The sequence below is a fragment of the Caretta caretta genome, chromosome 12 (assembly GCF_965140235.1).
Source record: "Caretta caretta isolate rCarCar2 chromosome 12, rCarCar1.hap1, whole genome shotgun sequence".
Taxonomy (NCBI): Eukaryota; Metazoa; Chordata; order Testudines; family Cheloniidae; genus Caretta; species Caretta caretta.
The window spans coordinates 8,682,764-8,709,015 of NC_134217.1; the positions used below are offsets into that span (position 1 = coordinate 8,682,764).

Consider the following 26,252-nt stretch of genomic DNA (forward strand, 5'->3'; position numbering starts at 1 on the left):
CACTAGGCGTCCATCTGCATCTTTAGGTACCTAAATACCTTTTAAAAAGCTGACCCTGAGTTCACCCTGGGTGTGGAAAAGGCTGAAACACCTCTAAGTCTTTCACACCCTCATTGCTGCCTCAAGGTCCATGCTGCGGGAAAACAGGGATGGCCCCACTTCTCGGCCCTGTCGCTTCCCCCTCCCCAGGGAAGTGTTTACTTCGGTCTGCAGCTCCTGCAAGGAGCCAGCCCCGACCGGGAACTTGGCAAATCAATCGCTGCCGCCGGGGAAAGGGCAGAGGCGACTTTCCTTGGCTCTTTTCACGGCAGTTTTCTTTGCGGTGCCTATTGAAGGAAATCAAACAGCATCCGCCTCCCCGCCCCATTAGCCTCCCTCCCCAGCTACTTCACAGGCTCGGCGTGTCCCCCCCAGCCATCCCCACACCCCGGTAGGTCCCTCCAGACAGCCGGGGGCGGTGCTGGGCAGGCCCGGGACGCGGCGGCGGCGGCGGCGGCGGGGCTGGGGCGGCCCCAGGGGGAGGCGCCCGCTCAGGCCCGGCGCAGGGAGGAAGGAGGAGCCCGCGGAGGGCCAGCGAGTCGGGGCCCGCAGCGGCGTCCGCGGGAGGCTGATCGGGCGGCGGCGGCAGAGCCGCGGGGCGGGAGGGAGCGTTAGGCCGCGGGGGAGAGGAGGCGGCGGGGCGGGCTGAGCCGGGGGCGCGGGGGACAGGCCGGGCGCCGGGAAGCGGTGGAGGCCCGTGGCCGCGATGCCGCTGCTCTTCCTGGAGCGCTTCCCCTGGCCCAGCCTCCGCACCTACACGGGGCTCAGCGCGCTGGGGCTGCTCGGCAGCGTCGTCAGCGCCTACCGCGCCCTCAGCCAGGGCCCCGCCGGGCAGCCCGGGCCCCGGGGGCCCTCGGAGCAGGAGCCGCCGTCCGCCGGGGAGTCCGCGCGCGGAGCCGGGCCCCTGCCCCTGGACATCGCCTACTACCTGCTGTCGGACAGCCTCTGCGTCTGGGTGAGAGCGGGGCGGGGCCGGCAGTGGGGCTGGGGGCCCGGGGGCGGGGAGTGTGGGGAGAGGGGGGCCAGAGGTGTGCGGAGGGGCCCTGGGGGGGGAGAGGGGCCAGGGGTGCGGGGAGGGGGGGCCCTGGGGTGGGAGAGGGTGTGGGGAGTGGGGGGAGAGGGGGCCCTGGGGCGGGGAGTGGGGCTGGGGACACTTGAGGGCCCTGTGGGGCAGGTCGTGAGGTTGGGGGGGGGGCGGGGCCCTGGGGCTGGTAGTGGGGCTGGGGCCCGGGAGTGTGGGGGGGAGGGGCCCTGTGGGGCAGGTAGTGGGGCTGGGGACACAGAGGGCCCTGTGGGGCGGGCAGTGGGGCTGGGGACACAGAGGGCCCTGTGGGGCGGGCAGTGGGGCTTGGGGTCCTGGCAGGGCTGAGGGGTGGATAGTTGGGCTGGGCTGGGGGGTAAGTATTCCTGAAGGAATGAGTGATGTTGGGGGGCTCGTTTTGCAGGACGGTGACCTGTGGATCCAGGGGGTGCAATTGCCTTGATGCCCTAGGGACGAGGCCCCAGGAATACCTGGCTTGGCTTCCAGCTCCCTCTGGGGATAACAGGGTCCCCCAGACTTGGAGGAAATAATCCCCCCCCCCCCTCGCAACTAGCAGACTCTTGTGTAAATAGCACAGCCATGGTTCAAACACACCCTGCTGTAGTTTGTGTGGTGGGGCTGGTCGCTGGATTGACTGATTGACTGGACTAGGTCTGTAGTGACTGATAGCTGCTACCGTGTGATGAGGCTGGTCATTGGTTTGTCTGAAGTGAGTCTGATAGTCCGAGTCTGGTTTCCGAGGTCCAGTTATAGAGGTTACGCTCAGTCACTAAACAGAAATCCTCTGTATCAGTTTTGGGCCCAGTAGTGTGATTTACACCAGAATTTAGATTGTCCGGGCCAGAGGTGGTGTGTAAAGGAGTATCAATTACATGTTAAGTAGGTGCAAGTTTGCACTGGTAAACATGTTTAGACCTTGCATGCATTAGGGAAATTGTTCAACATTTCTCGCTGCTGTTAACACCATTTTGGCTTCATCAGCCTCACAATTTTGGGAGCTGTAGAGTAGGCGGAGTGCCGTTTTGAGTGCTGGTTTGGGTCTAAACACTACTGGTCTGTCTGCAGTCAACTTCCCATGTTGCTAAAACGTGTGGACTTGAGCCAATACTAGCAACATTGAGAAACTTCTATATTGGGCCTTGCATGCCTGAAGAAAACTTACCTAGAATTTAGTCCCAATGTCTACATTACAAAAATTGGTTCCCCGGTTAGGCTTCCTTGTTATTAGCTTCAGCAGAGAGGACAAAGAGTGTGAACAGTCCACAGGAATTTAACTCACTTTGCCCTTAGGACTGGTCCCTCCAAGTCAGGATTGAGTCAGATTGGGAGAAGCAGACTGGACAGCAGATTTGTTAGTCTCTAAGGTGCCACAAGTACTCCTTTTCTTTTCATGTTCATAGTGTATTTGTTCTGTTGCTAAGCAGAGATTTCTCTATGGCTGTCAGTTTGGCAGATGTCAGTTTATAAATTAAAAAAGGAATTACAACCAATTAATCTTATGTTTTAATGTTAAAAACATACTTTTCCCTTTTGGCTTGGACCCAATTTTTAAATTTTGGGCCCAGATCAAGAAATCATGGTTTACTAGTCTTTACTGATCTTTTCAAGGATTTTTTAGGTATTTTTTGGAATTGGCTTTGCGCGCGCTCTCTCTCTCTCTCTCTCTCTCGATCCTCCAGTCTCTGCAATGGTTTTGCAAGACTCAGACTGTGTTAATTTACATTAACTCAGTGTAAAAACATAAAAGTGAGATTGTAGATGCTCTTTGTGGTCACTAAGATAGTAATATGTTAATTATGGCAGCATACCTATGTGTGTACACCACAGTTTGTACTTGGATAAAGTATATGTTTTGTGTTCAATTTAATATTTTAATGTCTTTCTCTCTTTACGTGAAAATTATTTTTAAAGTTAAATTTTTAAAGTAATTTAGTCAATTTAGGTATCCTGACACTACAAAATAATAGTGCTTACTGTGTCTGTGACGCTTTGGGATTAGCCAGTGAGACAAATGAAAATAGTAAACGTGATACTCAGAAATAAATGTTTGTAAGAGAGGATTCTGTCCAAATTTTGAAAGTTGTAAAAACAAGATTTTGCAAAACCTAAGGTGAGTAGAAGTGTTTCCACAATCTTAAAAAGAAAAAATCACCTGCAGTGTCTGAAACCAAAACATACAGCATGAGAACCTGAAAATGGAAGTGATTATAAATGACTACAATTTATTATTATTTGTATTACCATAGAACTTCGGAGCCTTAGTCATTGACCAGGACCCCACTGTGTGAGGTGCTATATAAACAGAATAAAAAGACTATCCTCACGTCATTGATTTTCTTTGTCTATGCCTATTGATAGTTAAAAAAAAAAACTCAACAAAGAACATAAATAGTGAATGGGTATATTAGATTTTTAAATTCCTTTGTGTTTAATAATCCAAGGTGGCGTTACCAGTCTGTAGGTAAATCGATTTACAATATATGATTTTTAAATTAACTATGGGTAAATTTTCAAAAGTGCCAAAGACATTTAAAGGCTCTTGAGTCCCTTTAGAAAATGGGATTTAGGCTCCCAAGTTGGTTAGGTGTTTTGGAAAATTGTACTCTGTGTCCCTTTAAAGTGCTATGTTATCGGGATGTATCCTCTCATCATTTCTTTTCTCATTTCTTGTGTCCTATATAGTTCAAAAGAATTGGTTGGCAAAAGAATGAGAAACCAGTTTAAGCGATTCAGTATTTTCTGCTCATTACAGTTTTCATTGAAATGGCTGTCAAGAGCTATAATCCCAGAGAGATTTAACTGGCACAGTTCCAGAAAGCCGATAGGTTTTATTTATTAGATTTTCAGACCTGGTATGAATGAAGTCACTATGAATAGTGAACATGTTCAGACTGGAGTATTCTGACTTGCGTTCAGCAATTTAAATATCAAGGTGAAATAGATTTTGAAAATTTCAGCACAGACCAATCTAGAGTCTAATTTGGCTTGATGTCTATGTAATGCAAAGCATTACCTGTGACAAGTGTGTAGTTAGACTTGCATGTTGGCATCAGGCATTATCAAGCTTTCATGGCTTCTGTACAGTGTTTTTTTGGAAACTAAAATATAGATTTGTAATTTAGGAGGGAAACAGCTTGATCATTTTAAAAATAATTCCTTGTAAAGGACCCTGTCAACTTAAATTTGGCAGCATATTTTTATCAACCCTGAGACTAACGGAAATATTTCACAATTGGGGGAAAAAAAAGTTCAATGAAACCAATGTATTTTAAACAAATAAGTATTCTCCTGTAGTGTTTGGGTGGCAAATATTCCAAAATTAAGAACTTGGAAATGACACTGATTATAAGCAAAAGGAAAACTGACTTTATTGATTTTTATTGTCTGGGCTGAGAGAAAAGCAAAAAGTCAGAGCATAAACTGAAAAGTAAATGGATTTTAAAAATGATAATGAACATTCTATTCAGGTGTTTATAGTAAGATAAATTTGTTTGCAACATTTATGATTTTTAAATTGACAGTGTCCCTTTTTAAGTACTGTATTTTTAAAATTTCTAAAGTTTATGACCTAGAAAATGTTCACAATAATTTGTACTAACTACTAAATCTGATGCAGTTTTAAAAGCTTTTCATTTGTTAAACTGGTCCAGTTAAATGATGATTGCTAATCTAAACTAGGCTCTTAGATTAAAAAAATGTTTTGAATGACTCGTTAATCATTTCTGAGTGCCACTGACCTGATGATGTGGGGCATCATAAATAAGCTGTTGCTAAAGCTTAAAGCCAATGGAAACCAGAAAGTAAAATTTACTGGGAACAAAACTGAATCTGACTAGACAGTTTTTATTGTCTAAGTTGAGATGGATAAAATAAATAAACTGAATAAAAAGTGAAAAGAAAATCAAATTCTGACATTATTTCATTTTTAATAAGGTAAAGATATTAATGATAACTTAGGTAAAGAAATCAGTTTCCTTGCAAGTTTAGGTTTGGAAGCTTGGTTATCTGTATAATGATGCTGTTGATATTAACGTCTCAGTATCTCAGGCTGACAGATCAGTGTTTCCACAAATGAAATGATAATGAAATGTATTCTACTGTACGTTGCCTAGAAGTTAGGCTTTAGGAAGGGGCATATTTTACTGGCAACCTGAAACAACTACTGCACAACAACAAGGGGGTGAGGTATAGTGTTCTCCTTTTATGAATAGGACTAAAATATGTTTACTTTATTTTTAGGTACTCGTAAATACTGCCTGCTGTTTTCTGATGTTGATTGCTAAACTAATCCAGTGTGCCGTGTTTGGTCCTCTTCGTGTTAGTGAGAGGCAGGTAAGTAAAACATTTGATGCTTCTAGACGAATTGCCTTGCTGTCAGATACTTGTTTTCTTGATTTGTCTCTTGTTTATCTTCACATGGGGTTTTTTTTTTGTAGACGAATGGTTTTAATATCCTACCTGGGAATGTTGAGAGTTGCACAGAGTAACATTTAGCACCCTAACAGTTTTTTAAAGATACAAATGTAGCTCTTATGATTTACAATGATTTTTTAAAAAGTAAGATTGATTTTGCCCATCTTTCTATCAAAATTTCTTTCCTTTTTAACCCCAAGCTTAGAAGGTGATTTGTCCATGATTTGGAGATATCCCCTTTTGATATTTTGAAAGTGCACATCCAATAACATTTATGGAAGTTTAAAATAAACTAAAAGCCCTTTTCAGTTCTCTTATGGGTAAACTACTCAGTGCATATATAAGCCTCCATGAATCTTCTGGCTTGTTTCTGAAGAGGAGCTTTAATTTTGGTGAACTGCTATTTTATTTTAAAAGGACACCTGTCAACTAGGAAATTACACTTTCATCATAAATTTTGTTCCTGTGCTTACAAGTGCTCTTAATTTTAAAGGAAATTAGAGGAAAACAATTCCCTATTTTTGATTTTAGTTTACTTTGTGCAGTTGACAGTACTTTTTTACATCGTCAGTTTCACTGTTTTATTACTGGTCAGCTAAAATTCTTTCCTCATGTTCTGGCATGATGACATAACTCTCATGCACCATCAACCTCTGCAAGAAGAGGATGTTTCCCATCAGTGGCAGTAGGCAGACACATGCACAGAGAGGGCAGGAGAGCTGAGCCCAAGCCATTTGTTACTGGCCCTAGGCTTGCCCCTTTTCTAAACACCAGCAAGGAAGCAGAAAAAACGTTTTTTTAAGGATAGAATATCAGGATTGGAAGGGACCTCAGGAGGTCATCTAGTCCAACCCCCTGCTCAAAGCAGGACCAATCTCCCATTTTTGTCCCAGATCCCTAAATGGCCCCCACAAGGATTGAGCTCACAACCCTGGGTTTAGCAAGCCAATGCTCAAACCACTGAGCTGTCCCTCCCCCCAAAAGATTTCAGGCCATACTATTTAAAAAATAGAATTATTTTGAAATTTTATTTTCAAAAATCAAGTTGACTGTGTCCCTTCAAAATTTGTTTCTCTCGCTCTCTCTGTATATATACATGAAGTCATTTAAAAACATTAAGCCATAGAAGTTTAATGTAACAGGCATGCAGTGCAAATGGGGCACTATTATTTACTTGTTCATAGGTGTCTTGCAATCTATCATATTGGTAATTCACAAACCTAAAGACCCCTGAATGCAGTGCCTATGCTTTAAAAGCTTTGTGCTAGATTTTTTTCAGTTGTCCACGGTGACCATATGGACATGGAATTCAAAGCAGTGTCAATGCTAGTTTCTAGTGTGTTCACTGTCCCTTTAAAAATTGAAATATACTTTGATAGCTTCCTTTGAAAGACAGGCTATATATGTTGGTAGGTCAAAAATGTGATCATCCTGAAGGAATTATTAGCCTGTTCTAGCTGTCTTGCTGGTGACTTCATTGTGTTTTTATAAAGAGGGTTGATAGGACTCTTTTTTTTCTATAAAATCTTCCCATTGTATAGTGCAAATTGTATAGTGTATTTTATCCTGCAATAACTAACCAGTGTACTGTCTTTCTTTCTGATTGCATATGTGGGAATGCTTTTTTTGTCCCACTGTTTCTCACCTACTCCCCTCTTGCATGTAGCCATTATATTGGAGACCAAGCAACTTATACATTGAGTATTTTTAGAGGGTTAGATTTTTGTCACTTTCTCTTAATTTCCTACAATGGCAGAAGAAAGATTAAATATGTATATGCCAGCAATCCAGAAATAAAAATGGCAATATTGGTAGCCTCTCAGCCACATTGCTCTGATACTGAGGATCCATTTGAGATCAGGGCCCCATTGTGTTAAGCACTGTACAAATACATAGTGAAAAAAAATTTATCCACAATGCTGCACTGTCTTGTTGCAATGGTACAAAAGGAACATCATTTAGTCAATACACCTTAAGAGAAAGTGGTGTCTAGTGGAGGCTAGGTAGATGGCAGACAGCATGGATAAAAATGCATGATTTAAAATTAAAAAAAAAGATAACCTATGTTAAGGCCTACATTTACTATAATCTATTTAAATCACTTAAAATAATTTAAAAAAAAATTAGGACACGTTTGTCACCAAGTGTTAAAGAAAGTCAAACCATTGAGCTGATGGAAGTGACTGGCTAAAGGCCTGGTAACAAAGTTTGTTGACATGCTAAATCAGCTTTTGACTGACAGCAGTAGCCTCCTTTGCAGGTGCAGAGAGAATATTTTCTTCATTTCAATGTATTCAAGTTCAGTTCAGTGACAGGTTCATTCAAAGTTAAGAAATCAATTGGGAATTGGAAATGCAGGAAAACTTGTTTTCTTTTTCCAATCTATGAACAAAAATTAGGTGTGAGAGGATGAGATCTACTGGTTCTAAAATCTTGAAGGGCATGTTCAATTTGCTAATTAAAGATAAATAGTTTACATAGAGAGAGAACCTGTTTAATAAATCAATTTTAAATGCAAAACATGTTTTGATAAACTTGTTTCTTATGTATCTGGCACAATTAAGGTCGTTTTATTTAATTAAGAAAATGCTATTTTTGTGCATTTTTGATTGTATTTGAATTTCCATCAAAATAGAGCTTGACACAAATCCTAAGTTAAAAGAAAAATCACAATTTTCTAAAATAGTTAATTTTTACTTTGCTTAACTCACATTTCTCCAGATAATTTAAAAAATCTAATTGCTTAAATTAATGTTTTTATAGTGTATCTTCCTGGTTAGCAAAAATAAGCACCAAATTTAGTGTAAAGGCTGTGTTTGTTTACAAATAAACATGTTTCACTGGTTACCAACCAATGAGAATCAGCCTTCTTTGGAAAAATAACTAAAAAGTACAAGTGCAAATCATGATTAAAATTGGTGATTTAAATCCATCCACCTTGATGGCAGGAATTTCTAATATTTCTCATTTTTGTGTTGTTCATATCCTGTTATTTAAAAAATAATACAAAATATCCCCATCTAGCTGTGTGACTAGCTGGCCTATCACATTTTCATACTTCTGTTTCCTCCATCTTCCTTCCTTCACTCCTGCCTATTATCTGTTGCGCTCATCTTTTGCTTCTTAGCTCAACTGAGACCATAAGCTCCCTGGAGCAGGGACTGTCCTTTTACTGTCTCCAATATCTAGCACAATGGGACTTGTACATGCTGTCCTAAAGCACATGGTAAATGATAATAGCAGGCAATGCAAGTGACTATGAATTGGGGTTTCTATCTCCCCATTCTACCACAGACTTGCTGTGTAGTAAGTTTTCCACTTGTGAAATGCGAATACTTCCCTGTCTCATGGGTGCGTCATGAGGATTAAATAATTGTGAAGCATGTCGTGATTGTCAGATGAAGAAGCTGCATAAGTGCAAAGTATTATGGGGTTTGTGTATTAATAAACTAGCCAGGGGGTGGATAATTTTGTATCTGAGCTTTTTAACTACTTTGATTACCTATGGAAAACAAATGTCTTCCTTTTTAGCATCTCAAGGACAAATTCTGGAATTTCATCTTCTACAAGTTTATCTTTATTTTTGGTGTGCTGAATGTTCAGACGGTGGAAGAGGTGGTCATGTGGTGCCTCTGGTTCTCTGGGCTTGTGTTTCTCCACCTCATGGTTCAGCTCTGCAAGGATCGGTTTGAATATGTAAGTTTTTCTTAATGACTGTGTGTTGGGAGATGTGAGTTCTGCTCCCAGTGCCAGCACTAACTCACTGTGTGGCCTTGGTTGTGTCACTTAGGGCTTGATTTTTCAGAGATGTTGAGCATTCATGTCTCCCATTGACTTCAAACTGAGCTGCGAATCCTCAGCACCTCTGAATATCAGGTCCTTAACCTCCCTGTTACAGTTCTTCCATCTTAAATGATCATCCCATGTTAAATTATATTTATCCTTTTTCATAAAATGCTGAAAGATCCTCAGATGTAAAGCTCCATGTGTTCTTGCCTTGTCTAGAATTACTGCTGTATCCTTTTTTAAAAAGTGTCCTTCTCAAATTGCCTAAGCTAAGAATTCTAGAAAATCAGCCTCAGTTTGATGCCCAGTTGGGTACTTCTGAGGGTAGTTTGAAATTTTTTTTGATCTCTCAAAGTAAAATTACAAAGAATAGAGCAAAAGGAATTGGATTTCATTGCATATTTATCGTTTCTGTGCAGTTTTAATGCTTTGAAATAGTTATGATCATTGTGCCTCTATGAAGAACTGATGGGACACAATGCATCTTTATGTGTACTGTACATTATAAACTGTATCCCAAACTATATCTGTATTCAAGAGTTAAATAGTGAGTCACAGAGGGGGAGAGTAATGAATAGGCTCAGGCGAGGAGGAAAGACAGTCTTCATCTGGGAAATGAAATGAGATGGAGGGTTGCAGAGAGGCTGTACCAGGTGGCTGGAGCTGCAGAGGACATGGCTTTTGCACCAATAGCAATGAGACTATGGAGAGCTAAGATGGCTCTAAACAAGGATAGGGGGCCTCTGAGTAAGTTAACGGAGTGCATGTTTGTTAGGGGTCTTAAAATGAATGAAGGGTCAGTTCAGTTTTAGTTAAATAAACAAATTGACCCTTATGCAGACTGTTGTAATTTGATCCATCTAACTGGGCCAGGTCTGTCTATTATTCTGGACATATGAATAGAGATATAATGTAGATTACAACATGAAAAGCTTTCACGTGGTAGTGTGTGTGCCACAATATGTGTTACCTGACAAGCACTTTAATTCTCTTTTCTATGGACTATTATTGGGATTAGAAAAATCAGCTTTGCACTTTGAGTAATTGTAGACATTTAAGTATAATGTATGTGCTGCTTTCTTTACTTCAGTGTCATTAAATAAAAGCCTGAGCCAGACTGAATTCTCTGGTTTACCCCAAACTCTATATTTTAAGGCCTCTTGTACTCCCCAGTTTTTTCCCGTTTCACCACCCAGGAAGGGTTGCCTTTCCAACAGTTTGATAGTGGCCTTGAGTGAAATGAGATTGAGTGGGGTGGAATAACTGTAAACCAGAAATCAGCAGGAAGGTTATCTAGCAGTTCTTGGTATACTGAAGGTATCTTCTAAAAGGCTGAGAGAGAGCAGACTGTAAAGGCAGAAATGCTTATTGCGTTTGAGTGAGAGCTTTTAAGAAAGGAGCTGTGATGCTGGGACTTCCTTCCTTGTTGAAGGAAGACATTAAAGTCTGGATTACAACACTTTTCTTGATAAATGTGTGACTATGAAGCGGAGTCCAATTCAAATGGGGAAAGAAGAATGAATTTAGCAACTGAATGGGTGAAATATGTGAGCCAACTTAATAATTAACCAGACACCCCAGACTGAGACTTTGACTCCCACTCGTGATAAGGAGATGGGCCTAGATACTTTACCTGATTCTTTCATCCTTAAATTAAGATGACTTTATTTTTGGTATAATCTATAAGCGAAGCATATAAGAATTTTCAGTTAAAATTATATGTAATCTTAAATGATATAAAGGAAATATTTTTCAGTCTTCTGATCAAAAGGTGAATATGGTCTACCAGTACCTGGATGGGGAGAGATTTCTGATGGCTCTTTAATCTAGGAGAAAAAGGCATAACAAGATCCAGTGTTGGAAGTTAAAGTTAGACTAGGAATAAGGCACAATTTTTTTAACAGTGAGGGTAATTAATCATTGGAACAGCTTACCTATGGAAGTGGTGTACAAGTGAGCTGTAGCTCACGAAAGCTCATGCTCAAATAAATTGGTTAGTCTCTAAGGTGCCACAAGTACTCCTTTTCTTTTTGCGAATACAGACTAACACGGCTGTTCCTCTGAAATCTCCATCCCTTGACGTCTTTAAATCAAGACTAGATGTCTTTCTAAAATATACCCTCCAGTAGGGTTGCCAACTTCCTAGTCACACAAAACCGAACACCCTAGCCCCGCCCTTCCCTGAGGCCCTGCCCCCTGCTCACTACATTCTCCCTCCCTTTGGGGCTCGCTCTCCCCCACCCTCACTCACTTTCACTGGGATGGGGAAGGGGGTTGGGGTTCAGGAGGGGGTGAGGGCTCTAACTGGGGGTGCAGAATCTGTGGTGGGGCCAGAAATGAGGGGCTTAGGGTGCAGGAGAGGACTTCAGGCTCGGGCAGGGAGTTGGGGTGCGGGAGGGGGTGAGGGCTCTAGCTGGGGGTCTGGGGTGGGGCTGGGGATGAGGGGTTTGAGGTGCAGGAGGGGGCTTCAGGCTGGGGGATGGGGATGAGGGATTCGGAGTGCGAGAGCAGGTTGTGGGTTGAGGCAATGGTTTGGGGTGCAGGAGGGGGTGAGGGCTCTGGGGTGGGGCAGGGTGTGGCAGGGGGCTCGGCTGGGGCATGGGGCTGGGGTGCAGGGGAGACTGAGCGCTCTGGGCTGGGGGTGCGGGCTTTAGGGTGGGGCCAGGGATGAGGGGTGTGGGGTGCAGGAGGTTGCTCACGGTTTGTGGGGGGGCTCAGGCTCGGGGCTGGGGCAGGGGGTTGTGGCTCAGGGTTGGGGCGTGGGCTTACCTCGGGCAGCTCCCGGTCAGCGGTGCAGCAGGGCTAAGGCAGACTCCCTGCCTGTCCTGGCTCTGGGGTGCGTGCGTCTTGGAAGCAACCAGCTGCTCCAGGTCCTAGGCCGGGGGGCCAGGAGGCTCCATGTGCTGCTCTTGCCCACAGGCATTCCCCCTTCCCCCCCCCACTCCCATTGGCTGGAAACCAGCCAATGGGAGTGCAGAGCCAGTGCTCAGGGTGGGGGCAGCGCACGAAGCCCCATGTCTCCCCCGCCTAGGAGCTGGACTTGCTGCTGGCCGCTTCCAGGGCACAGCACGGTGCCAGCTAGGACAGGTAGGGACTAGCCTGCCTTAGAGCTGCAGCACCGCTGACAGGACTTTTAACAGCCTGGTCAGCGGTGCAGTCCGGAGCTGGCAGGGTCCCTTTCCGATTGGCTGTTCCGGTCGAAAACTGGACACCTGGTCACCATACCCTCCAGCTCAAACAGAAGTTATGGGCTTGATGCAGAAATTGCTGGGTGAAGTTCTGCGGCCTAAGTTATGCAGGTCACTCTAGACAATGGTCCCTTCTGGCTTGAAAATCTGAGAGTATAAATGAAACCTAGAGTCACAAGGCCTTATGTGCTTTTTGTTTGTTTTGTTTCTCTCTGCCCTCATGGCTGCTTGGTTAGCTGGTTGACGTTGCAATGTTGGTTATATTCAGGAAATAATTAGGTTCAATTGAATATGTGCTGGGTGAAGGCAACAGGGAGAGGAGCAATTTGTTAACACTGTTTTGTATTAATGTGTTTTAGCTTTCCTTCTCTCCAACCACCCCAATGAGCAGCCACGTCAGAGTCCTGACTCTGCTGATTGCCATGTTACTCTCCTGTTGTGGTCTAGCAGTGATCTGTGGAGTTATCGGCTATACGCATGGAATGCACACTCTAGCTTTCATGGCAGCAGAGGTGAGACTTACTTTATATGCAAGTTGATTTGCACTTTGTTTTTCCTCTTAACTTTGGTTTATGTGGGGGCTTTTGCAGTTTGGTTTTTGAAATAGACACTTCACCTAATTCTTCCTCTTTTTCTCATGAAGCACGTTCATTAGTTTTTCTCATACACAGATGTCTTTGATTTCAACTGTGCCAAAAGTAAGCAGCATTGTAAGGATTTATCATAGCTACCACCTCTTAAAGCAAAGATGATCTGCAATCCTAAGTTTAACACCAAGATAAACACAGATGTATCTGTCTCATACCAACGTATTTTTAAAAACAAGTTCTGAAAAATCAGATGTCTCAAATGAACTGATATAGTTGCTTAGGCATCTGATTAACAAACTAGGGGCACTGTCCTGCATGAGTAAGAGGTGCTCAACAGCTTATCCATCTAGCAGATCTTATCATTCTGTTTCACCACAAGGATTTAATTTGTGCATTATATTTACTTTTGCTCATTGGCTTGCTCAGAAATTTTCCCTGTAACTAGAAGATCTTTTGAGAACAAAGAACAGTACCTTTTCTGTTTCTGTAGTTTGGTATGTGATTGCATCAGCAACGTAGGAAGGTTTAATTGTCATGTATGTGACCGGAGCAGATTGTGTGGCTGACTTAACTTTTTATGAAAGTTGGCTCCTGATTTGTTGACGTTGCTTGCTTTTAGTTTGACCTATATGTGTTGCTTGGATGATTTGCTGATCATAAAATATAAAGATTTCAGTCAGACAAATGGCTGTATTATTTAAAGAAAAATAATCCTAGAAATGTATTCCAAAGCCTTCGAGAAAGCAGCCAGCAGATGATATGGATATTACTAAAGGCTTAAATACGAACCGAAGAATGTTCTGACTGTGCTTTAAAAAAATCACTAAACAGGGACTGAAACTACAATGTTATTGCTTTAAGTGGACGAAGGCATTTATTTTCAGAGTCTTAACAAATCTTTGCTCCTTTTTATGCTTAATTTTAGCCTGTGGAACAGTTTTATAAAACGGATTCACAGTTAAATCCACTGTAAACACCAGTACATCCTTGGGTTCTTCAGTACTCACCCCTTCAGTTAATTAGGAGTGATGGTGCTGGCCTCTCCTCAGCTCTGAAGCTGGAGGTTATGTGATATGAGGCTGCAAAAGTGTGCTAGGTTAATGGGGGAGATAATGGGGTTGGGGTTCTGAGAATGCATGGAAGGCCACGCAAAAGCCCCTTGGTATGGGCAAGCTAGTTGAGCTATTTCAGACAGTTTTTCTGGTGGCTTGTCTTTGGAATAGGTGCATGATTTAATCTTGCTTTGTGGTATAACTAAATTCTTCTCACAGCTCAGGTTAGTATGGACTAGACAGAAATTATTCCTGCAGTGATTATGTCCGCCTCAACAAAAGGAATGAAAATGACTTAGAGGGTCTTTCTTAGTCCCGCTTGAAACTTTAAGCTACTAATAAGCATCAGTGCATTTCCTTGAGCTTCGTACTCAGTTCCTGCCCACAGTGAGATGAGAACTGTGCAATGTATGACTGCAGGGAGCTAGCAAAGTCCTGATCCTGGCATGGACAGGGCTTTAGAACATTAAGGCTAAAGGAGGCAGCATGGTCCATAAGACAGGGCAAAGAGTTGGGAGTCAGGAGACCTTGGTTCTATTCCTGGCTCTGCCACTGGTTCACTGTCACCAGCGCCGGCTCCAGGCACCGCCGTTCCAAGCAGGTGCTTGGGGCAGCAGTTAGAAAGGGGCGGCAGTGTTTCGGCGGCAGTGTTTCGGCAGCTCCTCTGTCCTGCCGGCCACGGCAGCGATTCGGCAGCAGCTTCTCTGTTCCGCTGGCTGTGGCGGCAAATCGGCGGCAGTTTCTCCCTTTTGCCATCCGCGGCGGCAGTTTTTTTCACTGCTTGGGGCGGCAAAAACTGTAGAGCCGGCCCTGACTGTGACCCTTGTCTAGTCACTTCCACTCCCTGCCTCAGTAGACCTATCTGTAAAACGGGGAGGAATTCTATTAACGATTGACCTTTTTTTCCTTCCAGTCTCTACTTGTGACCGTGAGAACTGCTCATGTGATTTTACGGTAAGTAACATCTGGTTTAGGTAATACCCATGCCAAGATCTTGGTGCAGATAGGTGCTTCACTTTGTGAAGGTGGTGCTTAGTTATTTTGTTGGTTTGCAAATGGGACTTTTTGGGAGGGACAGAGATTATTTATTGTTGATCATATTTTTTCAGTAAAGGTCGGTAATACAGTAGTGAGTGTACAACTAAGGAAGTTTATTAATAATGGTGTATCTGAAGCATGGACTCAAATATAACCACACAGGGCTTAAAGTAGGCTGAGATAGCCCAAGACCAAGGGCTAAATTCTGATTGCCTGGCTTATCATGAATAGTGCTGTTGAAATCATTGAGATTAATTAGTCAGGTGAATAAAAAAGACCTAAGCGTGATGGAAAGAGGAGAAACAGCAGCAGGAGGGGAAAAAAAATTGTAAACAATGTTGTTAGAATCAAGTTCAGTTTCTAAACTTATTTATAAATAATGTTGAAGTCTCTTCTCTTACAGTTATGTAATTCATCTCTGGGATCTCAACCATGAAGGAACCTGGGAGGGCAAGGGAACGTATGTGTATTATACAGATTTTGTCATGGAGCTAACCTTGCTTTCACTGGACCTGATGCATCATATTCACATGCTGGTATGTAACACTGAAGTCAGTGTTAAGCAAACAGAACTGTCTTAATATAAAATGACCTGGCCACGCACATTTTTAATTTGTAATGGACTGAAAGTTACACAGAAGGTGTTTAAATAAAGAGATGGAAATGTAATACTGCTCTGTAGGCATTGTTTCTACCTGTATCATTGGACTCTGTGGAAGCCATTTTGTTTTGCTGTTTTAGCTCTCTGTAGAATTATCTGTTTTGCAGATGTTTCACTTCAAATCGATATGTACTTGAGTAATGTCAGGCTTGAATTATCAAGAGAAATAAATTATTTCCATCCCCAGCAGGAGACATCACATTGATCAGGAGTGAATGTAACTTTTTTTTGTTATAAATGTTTTACTGTTTAAATAGTGTTAACAGTATAAACTGGGGGTGGTTCTTGTGATTGTATTTGAACACGGAACACAAAATAACCTGGGTTAATGTTGGTTTATTTCTGTATTTAGATCTTTCTTCCTTCTCTTAAGAGCCTGATCCAATTCCCATTGGCAGAAATAATCTAACTTAGGTTGTAAAGATTGGGTAAATGTTCCTCTGAAAACATAAATTACAGGCAAAATTCTCATGTCTGAGGGTGGAACAGCTGTTAATGGTATGGGTTTTTCTGGAACAGCCAGACTGGAATTTTCTGAGCCCTTCAGACTGGAACACTCTGCTTTGCTAGCCATAGTGATTCATATGATGTATACTGCATTTTCTGCTATTTTTCAGTTCTTCTCTTTAGCTTCTTGGTATTCACTTCTGAGCACCGTTTTGTTTTGTTTTATAGCTGTTTGGAAATATCTGGTTGTCAATGGCCAGCCTGGTGATTTTTATGCAGCTGCGTTATTTGTTCCATGAGGTTCAGCGTAGAATCCGTCGTCACAAGAACTACCTACGTGTGGTTGGAAACATGGAAGCTAGGTGAGCAAATGATGAGTGAGTTTAAAGTGCTGAGTTGGATCCTGAAGAGAGAGCCTCCTGATAAACAAATGGGTGTGAGGGGGCACTGTTTATCATGTGTTAATATAAAGGGCTTGTGAACCACAAATTTGGTGATCCAGCTGTTGTCTCCTCACTTATACTATGTCATAGTACTGATTCTTTGTTTCTCCATCCCCTCCATTGGAAGTAGACTCCTCTTAGTGCTTGTCTACGCCTAAAACACTACAGGGACACAGCACCACCACTGCAGGGCTTCAGTATAGACACTGCCTATGCTAACAGGAGGGATTCTCCTGTCCACATGGATAATCTACCTCCTCAGGAAGCAGTAGCTAGGTCGATGGAAGAATTCTTCTGTTGACCTAGCGTTGTCTACACAAGGACGTAGATCGGCTTAACTACCATGCTTGGAGGTGTGGGTTCACACCCCTGATCAATGTAGTTAAACCAGCCTAATTTTCTAGTGTGGGCCAAGCTTTAGACCTAACAGAAATCTGAGATTGACTTTGTTATTGCAGTGGGAGCGATAACTACGTTACAGTGAAATTGGTGGTTTTTTTTAAACATTGGAATCAGGAATGGAACAAGAGCTTCAAAGTTTTAACTCTCGGTGGTCAAATTTTGGTCTTGCCTATGTTAGAAATGTACTGGTTTTAATTAAAATGTTTAAAAAGTGATTTATTTAAACTCCTAACATTGACACTCTTAAACCCAATTTACGCAAGGTTTAACTGTTTAGTTTGTGTCAGTAAGTTACTGATTTAAGCTAAATCAAAATCTTAAACAGCTTTGCTAATCTTAACTGTGGAGTAACTAACACTACCCCATAATGTTGATAATTTACCAATTAAATCTAAATTGATTTAAACAGGGTGTGAACTGGTTTAAGAACTTCTGTTTTAGGGATTTGCACGAATCTGGTTTGCACAAATCCAGTTTAAATCAACATATTTGGTAAAGACAGTGCCTTTGTTCCAGGGCTAAAGCATGTCAGAGAGAAGCCTGATGCACCATCCTTAACCCACACCATCACTGATAGGAGAAGTGCCTGTAGGATGTTAAGTCACCAAAGATTACATGAGCTTTTCACAATGGTCTTCCTTATTTTCTTTTGTGGGTTTCAATAAAATTCTTAGTTTGTTTTTATCAGTGATTTTTGTAGGCTTAATTTTTTTGAAAGAATTTTTGAATTGAGGTTGTCTTGAGTCTAAAAGTGTTTGATACTCCTTCCTTATCGTCAGATTGTCCTCACTATGGACCTAAATGACTCTGATTGCTTCTGGGGTGTTCTAGTTTGTGGTGACGGACTAGACCCTTAGTCTATACAGTGTACTGTGTCAATATGACTTTGTGAGAGCACTAGTATATCACAAGAATCTTTATGAAACTACCAATTTAAATTAGTACCATGCCTGTCTGTGGATTGTCACTTAACGTCTTCAAAATAGCAAGTTCTTCACTAATTTTATTGCAAAGCTTTCCTATGGCACTCATCACCATAGCCTCTGCACTTGGCTACTAGAAACTAGTTGTCTGCATAGTTTTATCTTAAACTTTTTTTTAAAGTGTATATGGGGGAGTATAAAATTGCCTGAAACCACAAACGATTACACCAGATAAGAGAAGAACTTCCACATTGATGTAAACAGCTGAATTTGGTTTTAAAAAGTATAACTTATTCTTAAGCCAAGACTCTTCATGCTGTACCTTGTGTGTTCTCAGCTTAACGATGATGAGTCTTGGAGGAGTAGCAAGGAGGTCTATGGCCATCTTCCCTTTTCATAACTAGATGGGACAGGGTTCCCAAAAATGATGCTATGAACTTCAGAACTTTCTTCTCTTCTAATGTGTGGTCGTGTTTTGGAAAAAGCTGCAAACTACTGTTCTACAGCAACCCAGAGTGAATGGCTAGTGCAGTGAATAAGGGTTTCTAATGGGAGAACTTTTAGGTTTGTAGCTGTGCTGGGGTTGGTGTGCTCATTGTTGTGTCTGTTCCGATTGTAGGTTTGCAGTTGCAACTCCTGAAGAGCTAGCTGTCAATAATGACGACTGCGCCATTTGTTGGGACTCCATGCAGACTGCCCGTAAACTCCCATGTGGGCATCTCTTCCACAAGTATGTATCTGGTGAATTGATTGCAGGAAGTGCCTTGCTGTATATAGATGCTTGGTTTGAGCAAGCTCAGCTTTTTTCCTCTACCTTCGTTTCCTCCAGGAAGATTTATTATTTTTTGGGTGGTAGATGAAAAACCAGAGACAACACCTTACCCTTGTGCTTAAAACAAAAAAAGCGGGAGTTGGAAAGGGAGGCCGGGGCTTTCTGAAGTACCTGTTGTCTAACTTGAAGAGTCAGTTAAATACTTTGTCCATGTGTTGTATGATCATGTTTGTTTTGCTAACAGCTTCTTCCCTGGTGCTCTCTCTTGGCTGTTAGTTATCAAATCAGAGGTTATGATCTGGGGGGCTAATTTGTTGTTGTTCACTTCAAACCTTTTCATAAATATTTATCTGCATTCCATGAAGCCTCTAATGAGATAATTTGTCGCTGTTGCAGAAGCTCCTTTTACAAAGCTACAGAACCCTATGAATATTTAATCACCAGCTATGCACTTGAGAAGCAGAGGCTCTCCTCTTCAGAAAGTTGTTTTCCATGTATCTAAAATGGCATCTTTGCATTCTTTCTGAACTCAGGTTACTCTGAGCTGCATGGTCCAGCTAGCTAGTGAGAGAGGCAACATGTTAAAATGGATGACTTAAACTCAGACGTAAAAACCTGATCTAATAAATTAACCTTCATGCCTTCTAAGAATTAATTCTCTCTTCTCATCATTGTTCTTTTTCTACTAGCATGCTAAACATGAAGCTTTTGTTCTTGTTCTCAGATATGTGGGAGTGCATAGCTATTTATTTTGAGCATTGGTAGGTGGTGGAATAGCTTTTGTTCACATAAAATCATAAACTATGTCCTCATATATGCAAGATGTACAAAAAGAGATGGTAGCCCAGATTCATGTGGTTGAGATCAGCCATGTGCCTTTAAGCTGGGTTTTCAAAGGAGTCAAATCGTGTTAGCCTAAATTCTATTGAATTTCACTGGGATTTAGGTACCTAACACCTTTATGCTCCTTTGAAAATCCCATCTTTAATTTTGAGTAGAATTTTGTTTGAATTCACTGTCTTACAATGTCCAGCACTTGTTTGGTACAGTAAGTAATGACTTTATATCATTGACACCACTAACGTGCTTCTTGGTACACTCTTCTGAGGAGCAAGCCGATGTAGTTGGCCAGATTTTCATTATATCTACTTTGGTGTTACTAGTGTGCTCATTACCATCATATCTAGATATTTATTCGTACATCTTCATCATATGTAGATGGACAGCTTGAGCCACTAGAATACGGCCTTGCACTGAGGCTAGTGGGTTATATTCTTGACTTTGCCATTGACTTGTAGTTTGACATTGAACAAGTCTTCTTTCACCTGGGTTTCACCGTCTGTAAAATGGGGATGAGACATACTGAGACTTCGATGCATTGGGAGCTTCTGATTAAGTGTATTAAATGAGCACTAAGTATATGGTTTAAGAAATTGTATTGAATTTCTGCAAGAGAATACAATTCTGAATTCTGCGTGATTTCTCATTGCAGTCTAGGCAGTCTGAATCAGAAAGCAGACAAAGTGGTTAGTGGATCCCTGTAAGTCCTGGGACCCCAAGAATTGCAGATGTAAATGAATCTAGAAAATAAATGCATTATTGCTTGCATCAATAAATCTTAGTCCATAAAATTCTCACAGTGATAGGCCCCTTGTCAATAGCAGAAGTAAGGTTAACTATCTGAAGAAAAAATTGAACAGTTCTTTGGAATGCAAACTCCAGACCAGCCTGGCTAAAAGTGCCTTGAAGATTTACCATCATAGCCACAAAATCTGCTCACCTGCTCTTTATGATGATGATGATCATTTGACTTCCCCTTCCAAACTAAAATTTACATGCTCTGGGCTACTTGGGCAAGTAAATCTGTGCAAGGCTTCTCTAGACATGAAGAGGGTCTGTCTGGAAGTGTGGGTATAAAAGCAAGGTACAAACACTTTCACTTGGGTTTCTTCAGCTGAAAAGACAAATCAAGTGATGGGGTCATCAGAAGCTGATCAGATAGTCTATTGCTTCAGGTAGCTGTAAAATGTAACAGCAATCAGACCTATTAATGTGTTGCAGAGAATATGTGAGGTGTGATTGTTACACTGCAGCTTCTCTATGTACCTGTGATCTTGATATCTCAGACAGATGCTATATGCTTACTAAGGTTTTCTGTTGCCTGGTTTCTTGTCAGCTCATGCCTGCGTTCCTGGCTTGAACAGGATACATCCTGCCCCACCTGTAGATTGTCTCTCAATATCACTGACAACCACCGAGTTAGGGAGGACCACCAGAGGGAGAACCTAGATGAGAACTTGGTACCTGTGGCAGTAGCAGAAGGCAGACCTCGCTTGAACCAGCACAATCACTTCTTCCACTTCGACGGTGAGTTAACCAGGTTTTACAGTTGATGTCATCCAGAAAAACAGAAGAGCAGCAGCCTTCTGTGTAAATAAGATCCTCATTGTGGTCCAGTATAAACTTAAACTGTCCAAAAATTTCCTCTCCCCTTCAGCTTTCTCAGCCATACAGTTCCTTCTCCTAGTTATAGGTGAATATCGGTTCATAGGGTGTGTCTGCACTGCAGTCAGAGGGGTGACTGCAGCACGTTGTGACACGTAACAATAGCAATGAAGCCACAGCAGCATAAGCCAGCTGCTGAAATATGTACACAGGGTCCCAGGCGGCCGTGGACAGCCAGTGCGGCTGTCACGGCTTCACTGTGAAGCTATTGCTCGTTAAAAGCTAGCTCAGATATGTCTACACTTGCTTTTGTCACACCTCTGGAGAGGCTTGAACATACTCTTCTAAGACCATCCAAAGCTCCCTTCTTCCTGTAACTCAAGGAAAAGGGAGTGGCCACTTAGAGTTCTACAGGGTTAACAATTCTAGAACTGTTGTTTGTTCCATAAATTCTCATGCTCATTTGCAGAGCAGGAAACACTTGGGGTTTGTCTGCCTACCCAAATTGTTTGCTAATCGGTGGCCGCTCTTGAAAGACTGTTACATCTTACCAGGCATGTGTTGAAGGCTTTCTCCAAAATTATACTAACCATCTAGTCCCCATTTATCAGCCAGAACTTGGAAGAGCCTTGCAAGACCTGAGTCATATGAAATCCCATAGAGGCCTATGAAAGTTTGGTCTTAGCTAAAAGCATATGTTCAAAATAGAGTTGATCAGGTGGTCCTGGTGGTTTCATTAATATATCATATGATATATGCACAAAGCACATGGACTTCTCAGTGGTCCTGGGTCATGCCGTTCCCTCAGCATGCTGGTACAAAAGCTGTTTTTCGTGCAGAAAAGGCTCATTAGTGCAAAGGTTCTTCCAAATTTTTGTTAACTTTGACACCAGCATATGCCTTCTTTCCCCAGCTCATGGGGAATTTTGTCACTTGTTGGTAATTTTAAAGCCTTTTCAGTTAAGTGTGCGTCCACACTGGCAGGCAGCTACGATTGGGCTCTGCCCTAGTGGAGATCCCAGCATGCTCATAGCAGGCATTCTAACTTAGATGCTGCACTGCCACACAATGCACCTTTATTTGTCCGTTCTGTTTTTGTAATCTCACCTCTTTCAAATCAAGAAAACCAAGAGAAGAAGGGCTGGTCCCTGCTGGGTGCATCCAGGCACTTCACTGCAGACAGCTTCCTGCACAGTCTCCATCTTCTGTGTTGATTTTGTCTCTCCTAAGGACACTTGCAAGTAGAAGCTCCCCTCCCCAACATTTTCTCATATGAGAGACCACTGAGGCTCCTGTGGAGATAGCAACTGCTATCCCTTAGAGCAAGGCATGGACCGATTAACAGAGAAATAAGAAATGAGGAAGGGAATGGGAATGAGGATCTATCCATTTGCCATACTCAAGGAGGCCTGATCCTGTAATTACGACAGGAGGAGGCGGAGGATCACTCAGGGCGATTGCTCCAGCCTCCTGCACAGCAGCACTTGCCCAGTGATACTGGCAGCATGATTGTGAAACAACAGGGGCCAAAGTTAGCTCTATATAGGCAGACACATGTTTATTGAAATTGGTGGGGTTGCACCCACTTACACCACAGCTGAATTTGACCCTCGAGTTTTCCCTTTGTCAATGAGCAGGTATTTTTACTCCACAACCTAGAATTTAACTGTAGGTTACTGGTGCTGTAGTGGAGTTCATGTCCTCTTGATTCCCTAATAATCCCCAAACTATTCAAGACTCCCTCCTTCCACCAACCAGTTTTTGTTTAAAAATAAAAATATTGTGACAGATCAACTGCAGATCAGTAGTGGCTGGTTTAATGAAATGTTAATATGTACATTTCAAACAAATAGTGACAGTTATGGGGAGAGGGATATGTTTGTCTTTGCTCTTACTTTCTCCCCATTTGGGAGACATGCTTAGAATGGAATCCATTATAGAATTCACCTTATTCATTTCCTATAATTATAGGTGATGGAATTAAATACACATGGAAAAGCTCAGATTGCTGAAAACCTCTTTTATTCCTGCCTGACCTTCCTTTTGGTTTCTTGCTCTTAGGCTCTCGTATCGCTAGCTGGCTGCCCAGTTTTTCAGTGGAAGTGATGCACACTACTAATATCCTGGGTATTGCGCAAGCGAGCAACTCACAGCTCAATGCTATGGTAAGACTGATTAATAGGTTGTACTCCTATGCCTGCCAGTCTGTGTTCGAGTGAAAGGGATGTATGTGGACTGAGAGTGAGTGGAGACATTGAAATCTCTAGCAGATGCCAAGCTCAAGGCTTCACCACAGAGGCACCCTAGCTTACGTGGGTGCAGCTCCATTGACGTCTAGAGCTGGGTTTGCATGTTAGCAGTGCTGATGTGTGAAAATAAATGGACAGTGGAGGAAACTGAAGTGAGGGGAGACCATAAGTCCGTGTTAACATTGTGCACTGCTTGCAACAGGATGTAGTGGATGAGGATAGATAGGTTGGTGTGACTTCAAGGACTGGGCCATAGAGCTGCTTCTCTCAGCTTGCTTGGTGTTGCCGTCTAATGGTCCTCTCCGGTACTTCATTCCACAGACAGTTCATAGTAACAAAGGTTCTGATTCTGCATCCTGAGTGTTTTGCCATTGACTTCAGTAGTAGCAAAATTAGGCCTTAAACTGACAAAACTGTCTCTGTTTGCAGTAGTGTTGTAGCCGTCTCTGTATGTTTCTTTTCTTTTAGGATTATTGTTGCTAGAGTACTCATCACTGTTATTAATGGTTCTGAGCACCTACATAGAGCTTTGTGTTCAAACACGTACCAGTGAGATGATGCTTTCTTAGTACAGCAGAACCTTGCTAATTCACATTGAGGACTGGGACACTGATTATAAATTACCAGATTTTGTGGATTAGTGCATAAAGAATAGCACATGATAGCAAAACTCAAGGAAATTACATCACAAAATGTATTTAGTTCATTTAATCTGACAAACATAATTTAATCTGAATTATTTGATACCCAATTTCATAGCATATTAGTAATTGTTCATCAGTGTATCTTGTAAAAACAATGACATCTACTGATACAAGACCTTACTGCAGTGCCATCTCTGCTGTTGAATCTGTGTGGGGTGAGACCACAGTTTTTGAATATTTTTGGGTTTGCAGACTGTCAACTGTAATAATTTTATTCAAGTTAAATATGCACAGAGTATTTAAGCAGACACCGGCTATTCTTTTTTGCTGAACAGGATGACACAAGATGGAAGTTATATTTAGGATGACTAATAATTTATAAGGGTCATGCATATTTGAATATATTTCAGTATTGTACTTTAAATTGCCTAATGTAAGGAAAAAGACCACTGTGTTAGTAAACCGAAGTATTATGTATTTTAAATTGGAAACCAAACAAAATTCTGCTTCGTGTTATCTGAGAAAAACCCTAATAGAGTATTCAAAGAAAGAGGCCACCAGTGGCTGAAATGCTGAACCTGTTACTTTGGTCACAGATTAATAAAAAGGGAAAGCTGTTGTTACGTGTATTGTACCTCTGTTGCTTTGTGAGCTATTTGAAAGTGCCATCCAGTATGTGCCTGGTTTTCTCCCCACTGTCCAGCATATCATTTGCCATGTGTGTTCCCCCCCACCACCCCAAGCGTTGGAAAGGTTTACTGATTCTGAACGCACTTGTACTGGTCATGTAATGTTTTTTTTAGCCCTGGCATTTATCAAGACTTTTTGGACCTTTAAAAGCACATTATTTTGATTGCCCTCTTGCCTTTCTTTGTTTCAGTTGTACATCATTTAAACAGCTTGAAATCCAATAACTTGTTAGTTGCTCATGCTTTAATCCATTTGAAAGCTGTTTTCTCGGGCTTTCAGATGATAACATATCGGTTTCTAGCCTGAACAGCTTGAGAGAGAAAGAGAGTAGACTATTTAAAATGGACACTACTAGTCCCTTGGGTTATCAATGCCATGTTGGCGTTAATCTGGGATTGAGTATAGTAAATCTTAAACATTGAGTTAATTTTCAGTCACTGAAAGATTAAATATTGATGGTATAAACACTCATGAAAAAATACCTTCATTAAAAGAGTATATGTGAGGTTTTTTTTGAAGCCTGTATTCTTTCAAGGGCGAAGTTTCATAATGAAATCCTGGCTCCATATGAGTCAATTGGAGATTTGACATTGACTTTAGTGTCATCAGAATTTCACCTCATTGTGTAAGTAAATTGTCAGCCTGGTCTCATCTTTCTGCATCAGGATGTAAGTTATTACCGGCCTCTCTCTAGTGTGTTATTCCTGCAACTTTTCTTGTTGTATTTGCCAAAGTGGCGACAGCTACAGATTCTCATCTCTTGTTTCTGGGAAAGTAGGACATGCGCAAGGTTGCCGTCAAACAGTACAGTTGTTCTGACGTTTTTCTGAGAGCGACAGTGACCCAGAACTCGTGTGTCCAGTTTGCTCTTGCAGTTATTGTCATTGCATGCACGGTTACCACAACTGGAATGGAATTGCAGTCACTTCTGATACAAACTAGGCATATGTATGCATGGTTCTGAAAATCTGGGCCTTCATCCTTCCATTAGGCCTCTTTTTTTAAGGCACTTTGCACACAGATTTTCACATTATAAATTTTGCTTTTTACAGGCCCATCAGATTCAAGAGATGTTTCCTCAGGTTCCCTACCATATAGTTCTACAGGATCTGCAGCTGACACGCTCGGTAGAAATAACAACGGACAACATCTTAGAGGGACGTATCCAGGTACCTTTCCCAACACAGGTCAGTCATGAGATCATGTTCTGACAGGACCATACTTTACCAATTGTCTAGATCCATCACATGGATGAGAATGTTAAGAACGAACTAGGAAAATGTAATGTTGATTCTTCAGTTCTTCCTTGTTTATTATCCACTATCAGTATCAAATGTTGGGTTAATGCAACATCATTGTTCGGATTTCTCCGGCATAAAAGTCAGGTAATTCCTACTGCCACCCTAACTCAGGTGCCCTTGCACAGAG

At 42.0% G+C, this 26,252-nt stretch overlaps 1 protein-coding gene across 2 annotated transcripts in view; it reads left to right on the forward strand.

The window, feature by feature from the left end:
* The first annotated feature begins 689 nt into the window (after positions 1–689).
* AMFR (autocrine motility factor receptor) overlaps positions 690–26,252 on the forward strand; it is a 36,322-nt gene continuing 10,759 nt past the window's right edge. Inside the window, exons 1-11 of one of the 2 annotated variants that reach the window (XM_048817044.2) lie at positions 690–994; positions 5,321–5,413; positions 9,026–9,190; positions 12,828–12,980; positions 15,024–15,064; positions 15,552–15,684; positions 16,485–16,618; positions 18,644–18,754; positions 20,973–21,163; positions 23,303–23,406; positions 25,877–25,993. In XM_048817044.2, coding sequence (XP_048673001.1) covers positions 746–994; positions 5,321–5,413; positions 9,026–9,190; positions 12,828–12,980; positions 15,024–15,064; positions 15,552–15,684; positions 16,485–16,618; positions 18,644–18,754; positions 20,973–21,163; positions 23,303–23,406; positions 25,877–25,993 — 1,491 coding nt within the window. In that variant the 5' untranslated portion in view covers positions 690–745. Of the gene's footprint in view, positions 995–5,320; positions 5,414–9,025; positions 9,191–12,827; positions 12,981–15,023; positions 15,065–15,551; positions 15,685–16,484; positions 16,619–18,643; positions 18,755–20,972; positions 21,164–23,302; positions 23,407–25,876; positions 26,012–26,252 lie in introns of both variants that reach the window. The other variant, XM_048817043.2, reaches the window with a different exon arrangement.